The sequence below is a fragment of the Littorina saxatilis genome, linkage group LG7 (genome assembly GCF_037325665.1).
Source record: "Littorina saxatilis isolate snail1 linkage group LG7, US_GU_Lsax_2.0, whole genome shotgun sequence".
Lineage (NCBI taxonomy): Eukaryota > Metazoa > Mollusca > Gastropoda > Littorinimorpha > Littorinidae > Littorina > Littorina saxatilis.
The window spans coordinates 45,293,003-45,301,780 of NC_090251.1; the positions used below are offsets into that span (position 1 = coordinate 45,293,003).

At 41.6% G+C, this 8,778-nt stretch overlaps 1 protein-coding gene across 10 annotated transcripts in view; it reads right to left on the reverse strand.

The window, feature by feature from the left end:
* Positions 1 to 8,514, reverse strand: part of LOC138971606 (MAP kinase-activating death domain protein-like) — a 100,996-nt gene extending 92,482 nt beyond the window's left edge. For all 10 annotated transcript variants that reach the window (XM_070344370.1, XM_070344374.1, XM_070344367.1 and 7 more), the window contains exons 1-3: positions 8,435 to 8,514; positions 6,186 to 7,139; positions 3,888 to 4,029 (exon numbers count right to left, since the gene is read on the reverse strand). In XM_070344370.1, coding sequence (XP_070200471.1) covers positions 3,888 to 4,029; positions 6,186 to 6,781 — 738 coding nt within the window. In that variant the 5' untranslated portion in view covers positions 6,782 to 7,139; positions 8,435 to 8,514. The remainder of the gene's footprint in view (positions 1 to 3,887; positions 4,030 to 6,185; positions 7,140 to 8,434) is intronic.
* Between the last annotated feature and the right edge of the window lie 264 nt (positions 8,515 to 8,778).

Consider the following 8,778-nt stretch of genomic DNA (forward strand, 5'->3'; position numbering starts at 1 on the left):
CACTATCTGCTGCAATGATTGAAACCATTAAATCCTGCAGGTAACGAAAGGGAAGCATGCCTTCTCTTTCTCATTTGCACACAATCTAGAATAAACGCAGCTGGGTGAAACTGCCTGGTGGTACAGATGTCAGCCTTCAAGCTTGAAGATTCAGGGTCCAAATCCTGGCTGCGTCTGGTTTGGATCTGGGTGGAGGGTTTTTCTATCTCTCATGTCAGATTAAGTGCAGACCCTCTAGTGTCTAATCCCCCCTCTGTGTGTGCACACACGCACAAGACGAAAAACGAAGTATAAGCTAGAGCCTTAAATGGCAGGGGAAAAAACGTTCATACACCTAAAAGACCATTCATGCAAAAATAACGAGTGCATGTGGGAGTAACTGACTTTGACGAATGCAGAACAGAAGAAGAAGAAGAAGAAGAAAAAAACTTCAAACAACCAATATCCCCTACTACTGAAAATTAAATGGGTAAAAAGTGATATGTAAGCTGGAAAATTGTCATGTGAAGCATTCCCCGTTTTAGAAAATGTAGGACATGAACTACGTAGACTTTACAAAATAATAGCATCACTGATCTAAGTGCTCTCAAGACAAACTGAAGTGTATAAATTTAGAAACCACCCAAGGCTCTCTTTTTTTTCTGGATCAAATACCAACTTGGTGTCAACAACAAAATTGTTACCAGATTTTTATTAATTTTATTTTAGTCCACAACCCATACAAAAATGGCAACTGCAACTGTGTTATTGCAGCATCATCCAGTATTTTAAGTTGATCCTTACATATACATTTATAATACACACAAATGTAGTTCAGGATTAAAGGACATTGTCTGCTTACTAGGACAGTCCCTGTGAACTTAAAGTCACTACATTCCCCCAACCCACTACACCTGCAGAGCGCAATTGAATAAAGTGAAAGTCCCCCTCCTCTCCCTTTTATGACCTTCAAATACCTGAGAAAATCAGATCTTTAAAGGGAGGTAGTCTTAAAATGGAGATAAATTGACAGACATTTCCAGCAGAAAAATATGGTCTGATAGAAGGGGGGGGGGGGGGGGGGGGGGGTTAAGCTGTACATCTATATATGCAGATGCAGTTCAAGATTAATGCACAGTTCACTAAAACTAAGACTTGACAAAAAATACCCCCCCCCCCCCCCCCCCACAATGCAAGTAGAAATATAACTGTTAAGATAAAAGTATATATATATATGGCAGTACATCATGTCTACAAGGCAGGGCCATATTCCTATCTTGTAAAAGTGTTATCCCAAAATGAAGAATGTTGGATATTTGAAAGAGAGATATTTATAGACAAGTGCATACTAACATTAATATTTCACACACAAAAAAAGTTTTCACCAGAAAAGTGCATCCTTCATTGCACACATTCATAACATCACGTTCACACACAGACATTAAACCCCATCATTATGTACCCAAGTCAGCTAGGCATTGCAAACCTCCCCAGTGTTTTCATGTCAGTAGTTTGTCAAGCTGATTTATGTCATACATTATGCACGCCTCAGGGCTCAGCATAATGTAAATATAGCTTCACCACTACATTTCAACTTGCCCTTGTACATGTACTGATGTACCTGAACCCCAGTCAAGCCTAAACCTTGCTTCAAATGCTGTGTACTGAATAATATCACAATACAGTGGAGCCTCTCTTTAAGACTCTCTATTATAAGGCTACCTCTTTAATAAGACCTCACTTTTTCACATATTTTCTATATAGTGCCACATAATCTACCTCCATAATAAGACCTAAACTTCTCAGATTTTAGGAGATCTCAAAGCAGAGGTACTACAGTACTATACATGGAGGGTGGGGATCCATTTGTAGAAAAAAATGCAGTTACAACTAGAAGAATATACACAATTCTTTAGATTTTTTGTCAACGCACATTAACACATCAAACATAGAGATTTAACCTTCAAGATGCAAAAACCTATCAACAAGTTTCGTTTGATAATCTCCAGAGCAGGAAACTCAAGTACAGTAACAAGAGAAAGGGAGAGATACAATCTTTTTCAGACTTGCCCAAAATAGAAAAATCAATACTGCCGAAAACTTTCTATTAACAGCACACATCTACCATATCCATGAATGTAGGAATACTGTGACTCTGTGAACGTCAGCATTAATTCTTGGATGCTGTTGAATAAGGCAATGACTCATGGGGGAAAAAACAGAGACAGTATGAGGCAGAGTTTGATACAGAAGGATGGTTATCTTTGGTTAAACATCTTAGGAAAAAACACACGAAAAGACACTGCAACAGAACTTTAGTATTACAGCCTACAAAGGGGACGGATAACAGGTAATTACCACACACGCAAAACAGCAATGTTTTCCTGATAAAAACACATATAAAATTTTAAGTACCTGATGTCAACCATCAGAGTAGAGTTATCATGGCATACACCAAGTTTAACGTTGCGAGTACCCTTTTTAAGACCTGACTTTCTCTGATTATATGAGGTTGTACGTAAAAGAGGGGTTCCACTGTATGTCCCATTTAACACTTGTTTTGTGTGTGTGCAAAGGTACTAATAACTTCTACTGAAGTATCATCCCAGGATTTTCTTTGATATAAACTGTCCACACAAAATTGTGTGTTTGTTATCGAAATCCTAGTTTGGGGATGTTCACAGTATATATCTGTTTCAGATTTTGATGTTTGATATATGTGTACAGTGGTACGTGTCATGAAACATATGGTATCAGCCATATAGATGTGTCTTTGCATAGCAGCTGACCTCTCATGACAGGATTAACAGATAAAGGAACATCATAAGATGTTCCTTACTTGGAGGTGTCCTCTCGCTGGAGGGGCCTTACATCACAGGTACCACTGTACATGTTCAGACAAGGACACCCACCCACACACACATATTTAATGAAAAGCCAAAGCCAAGCAAAACAAACGCAGACTCCTACTTCCAGTAAAATGAACCCGATTGACACGTTTTCTGAATTATTTCTGATCAGGCCTAAAAAAAAAATAGGTGTGGTTACGGTAACCCGACCTACCCTATTTTTAGGGGCCGATCCTATAACTTTTTATTACATTTGTCAACAAACAAAAAAAAACAAAAAACAAAAACCAGTGCAAAAAACGCAATGAAAGCGAAAGCGCCCGTGTCGCACACTTATTTCCCTGTCAAGTAGGTTTAATTTGTACACATTAGAAAAAAAGTTTAAAAAAAAAAAAAAGTGATTGCCTACCTACCTACCCTATTTTTTTTGGCTATGTTACCGTAACCACACCTATTTTTTTTTTTGGCCTCAGTGATATGAAATCATGTGAACATCTGCTAGACATCAGTATGTAGGTTTCCTACTCCAGTGATGCAAAGTAACAAACGTGCGTCATTTCTTTAAAACAACAATCACTTCAAAGAAGGACTACAGATCTGTTTCTGTTTTTTGTGTGTGTTTTTTGTGTGTGGGGAAAACTGGAAAGATGAGATGGGGAGAGCTACAATCAGCACTTGACTGTCTTAATTCGATTTTCCCCATCTCTTTAGTGTCCTGTGTTGGCCTGTGAAGAATCTGTCCAGCTGTTTGCATATCATGAGGTCACATAACATCACTCTATAAGCCTACACAGATGCCAAGAAATAGGTGGACATTTCACAATGAAAATGTAACAATACCAACAGGCAACATGTGGCCTGTGGGCGGGATTTGAACGCAGTAAATGCAGCACAGATGCACATGCATGGTCAGCTTTATAGCCTGTCGTCAACATAAGACGATTCAAGTTTCACAAACACTTCAGACTAAGAATATTGAACAGAAACAAAGACATCTGACATGTACATCTGACGCTACCTCTCCTGTTACACATGGATGGCTCGTAATGCCTCACATACCTCCACACGAGTTTTTCCAGGAACTGGCACAGGTGCACTAAGCAGGCGCAGGATCCATGTTTCTATTTCACGAACTTCATGCATAACCAGTGTGGAAATGTTGTCGCTGGTCTGACCCGTTAAAACACCCCACACCGTGTCCCTGCAAAATTGAAAAAAAATACATCAATCAACAAGATTCGCACTGAAACAAGGAACAGAAAACAGGTAGGCTAAATTTATAAATATCACGGATATCATAATATGAGCTACTCCACATTGGAAAGGAAACTGCTACCGAAAAAAGGTGTAAATGTTTTTGTTTTAGCCTATCATCATCCCATTTTTACCTGCTTTCTTTCCCAATAGATGCAGTGTGGTAGAGTTGACCCCAAGAGGCAGACAATCTAGTCCCCACCACCAACCCCCCTCACATTTTACTCCCCCCCCCTCCTCCCCCAATACAAAGAGATTGTGTAAATAGTCGGTACATTCACCCAATTACCCAACAAAATCTGTGATGGCAGAACATTAGTCACACACGACCAGTCATTCATACTTCATTGCTTGTCAGAACAAAACAACCAAACTGGAAGTGTGAAAGGTCAGTACACTGACTAATTGGATCTGGTAACAGATCCACCACGCCTTTTGCTGTCTTTATAACTGAACGGTTGACCGCAAGTGTCCGAGCTGTACAAAAAGCGAATGGAGTAAATATCTCACATGTATGGTGAGGGCAGATCACAGGCGGAAGGTATCGTCCACTGGACTACTACTATCACAGAAAGACTACAAGGTACGTCACTCACCTTCGAGTCTTCTGTGTTCTTGGAGTCGCTTCCTGGGGAAAAATATTGTTCAAGACGGTTTGCCTCTTCCTACAGTCTGTGTAAGGTCAAATAAATACAGTTGAATGATTGTTTGAACTATTATGTGCCTATAGTTTTCAGCTTCCGTCCGGTGCAGGTTGTTTTTAACCATCATTTGGACGAATCTTCGTTTGCGAGCCGCTAATATCCACTTTGCGTCAAATCATGCATCCGCACCAAATATGCATACCAGCGCTCATTGGTCTTCTTCTTCTTCTTCTTCTGCGTTCGTGGGCTGAAACTCCCACGTACACTCGTGTTTTTGCACGAGTGGATTTTTACGTGTATGACCGTTTTTACCCCGCCATTTAGGCAGCCATACGCCGTTTTCGGAGGAAGCATGCTGGGTATTTTCGTGTTTCTATAACCCACCGAACTCTGACATGGATTACAGGATCTTTTTCGTGCGCACTTGCTCTTGTGCTTGCGTGTACACATGGGGGTGTTCGGACACCGAGGAGAGTCTGCACACAAAGTTGACTCTGAGAAATAAATCTCTCGCCGAACGTGGGGACGAACTGACGCTGACAGCGGCCAACTGGATACAAATCCAGCGCGCTACCGACTGAGCTACATCCCCGCCGCTCATTGGTCTAAAACATATGTAAATATTGTGCAGCAAAGGGAAGCTACCCACGGGAAAATAATCATGGAATATCCTGTTATTAACCAATGAGCGCTGGTATGCATATATATTCGGTGTGGATGTATGATTTGACGCAAAGTGGATATTAGCGGCTCGCAAACGAAGATTCGTCCAAATGATGGTTAAAAACAACCTGCATCGGACGGAAGCTGAAAACTATAGGCACATAATAGTTCAAACAATCATTCAACTGTATTTATTTGACCTTACACAGACTGTAGGAAGAGGCAAACCGTCTTGAACAATATTTTTCCCCAGGAAGCGACTCCAAGAACACAGAAGACTCGAAGGTGAGTGACGTACCTTGTAGTCTTTCTGTGATAGTAGTAGTCCAGTGGACGATACCTTCCGCCTGTGGGCAGATAGGGCAAAAGAGACCCTACCTCTGTCGAAACCCTTGGCAAGAACTTTAAAAATCGCTAGTGCTGAGTCTATAGACCATTCCACCACAAACATCAAGCTGTAAATCTGACGCCCAACAGCATCTTCACCCGATAAGGCAAACACATACAATGATACATATGTACATATTTTTGAGAAAAAAAAGTTTCTTCTGCTTAATTCAAAACTTATGTTATGCATTATTCAAACCTGAGAGTACTCATGATTGGTACCACAATTTTGAGTCACATAATCATTGGTTTACACACACAAATTCAGAACAGCTTGCAAAGAGTTCATATTATATATAACACGGCAGTCACTGCCTGCAGATCCAAGTGATTCGTACTTCAATCTACCTATTAATCAATCAAAGATCAAAAACCACATAAATACAAACTTTAAGATGTAATGACATACCTTGCTGTGGCCTTTGATCCTCCAACCCTCCGGACACAACTGCGATCGTGGCAAGCTTCGATCAAGCGTCGCAGGATAAAGAGACACTCTCGAAAGGTGGAGAAGAAGGGGTGGTGGCTTATGATGCATAGAGAAGTAAGAGTATTGTTCCGAACCCGCGACCTGCGTCTTGCCCTGGGGGAGCGTGGACGGTCGCACTCAGACGAACTCAACGTTTCGACTGAATGTGTGCTGCCTGTGGATGAGCGATCTACCTTCTGCCAGCATTCTGACGAGTGAGTCCGCCGCTCAAACGGCCGATAAAAGTTCACACAAATGCCGTAGCGCATGATGCCAGAATCTTTTTCGGTCAATGTGAACACAAAAGAGGTGGTCTCGCGAAGGCTCATGCGTTTGGGCCCAACGCTTATGCATCCCTCTGGCTGGCAGAAAAAGATGACATCAGTCGGCAGATTAAAATCCTTGTGATCTTCCAGGGGGTATCGACGAAGGAGCTCTGGCGTCTGCGACACATGGTTGTTGCTGTTGGGGTGCCGACTACCCACAATCACCAGGTAGTCCAGCAAGCGGGGGCAGAAGTACTTGCTTAAATCCATCTTGATCAGCTGAGCAAATGTAGATCACAACCTTTTTGCTTGTGGCCAACCTTCTGCTGTTTCCACACTCTACAGTCTAAGCTGTCTCTCAAACTACACCTACACTCTAATTCTATCTGAAAACTACTGTACAGTGTATTCAGACTCAGTCCAGCATACTGCTTCACTGTTTGACAACCATCTTCATGCTTCTATCCATGGTCATCCCGGGCAAGAGACGGCAGCAGGGGAGAGGAAATGTTTGTGCTGGTGTACATGGTTCCTACACTTCTTCGTTCACATGAGGGACGTTTGCTGGTCTGCTCTGGCGCATAAACCATCTCCATGCCGGCACCATTACCTCTTCAGGTCTCCATTTCTGCAACAAGCATGTATTCTCTTACTAATTTAATCTTGTTACATGATACAAACCAGACAATGATAAAGTCTGCCTCCGTTACCATAGTTGCCATTCACAGTCCCATGACAAGGCATCCCCATCAATACTCGGTTCCACTTCCAGCCAGGGAGAAATTGGAAAGCCAGAGACTGAATAATCAATGAGCTAGCTTTCCAGACAAACCACCACCAGCGCTGTAGCGCTAGTAGGTGTTGCAGTAGAACTTTGTTGTGTTACTATTATTGCCATTAGTGGTAAAGGTTCAATTACCAGTCCTCCCCCGCGCTTGCACATAATAACATGGCTTGGTTTTAATCAATGTTTGATTCAAAAGCATTTTTCTCCACTGAATCTGATACTTTTGATACATGAAACCTGTTTCAGATATATAAGGTGTTCCAGTTATGCTGGAGGGCCCCTAGTCTTTATCTAAAAAAAAATTGCATGATAATGACACAGTTTACAAGTATTTGTTGTGGTCACAGCTTAAAGACCTATTTTGTCATTTGGGTTGATTAATTCACAAACTAAAATTCATCTAAGTTGCTGACAATCTATAATCCAAACCCAATGAATGCATCAAAGAGAAAACTGTCCATATTTACCATTTCTGTTTGCCACTTATATTTTGTTTGGTTTTTGTTTGTTGTCGGAAAAAACCCTGAATAGAATTAGACATTAACCTTATCAATAAATATTACTTTCTACTTGTTTCCAAGTCAGCTCTATTTATACCTTTGAAAAGGGCTTTAGTAGTGGTATAGTAGCAGGCTTTTCCACTAGGTTTGTAGTAGACTGTGTTCTTTTGGTTGGCTATATAAACCAGCTAAAACCTTTATCATCCCATCGATACGTATTAATCCTTTTTCTCCTCAAATTTTACCGCAGAAACACTGATCATGATGGTCAGATCGGTAACCTGTGCTGCAACCTTTAAATAACTGCGCAGAACACTGGTAAACTATTGCGGTAAATTAGAACATTCTGTACAACAATCTAATCAACTTACTGTTCAAATACCGGCATTTCTCTCGCTGCACATGAATGTACACACTATACAGTCGTCGGCCTGCTGCTCGCCAGCCCACTACAACTCGACAGCCAAACGATATCGGCTAGCAGACGACCAAAATGTCGCAATCATGTTTTCTTCATCTGTTACCCAAATATAAAGCACCAAAAAAACCTTACAAACTAGACCCACCATCATGAATACGCCTGCAACAAAATTGTGGTCAGCAATATTGCAAAAATGAAGTAATTGCACAGTTTACCTTCTCAGTCTGGTGTTGTTGCTCCCCTCATTTTGAGTTTTATGCTAAACATCGTTTGACGTCAAACCTCCTGCGCAGCGCGCCGCGTGACAGAAAGGGAGATGACTCGCGCGACCACAGTCATCGATTGGGGACAGGAGCCCGACACAGGCGCATGAAAAGATTATTTGTCAGGAGCCCGGTACAGGCACGCGATTACTTGAGCTAACGTTGCAGGATTTTGTTTGTTTGTTTGTTTGTTTGCTTAACGCCCAGCCGACCACGAAGGGCCATATCAGGGCGGTGCTGCTTTGACATATAACGTGCGCCACACACAAGACAGAAGTCGCAGCACAGGCTTCATG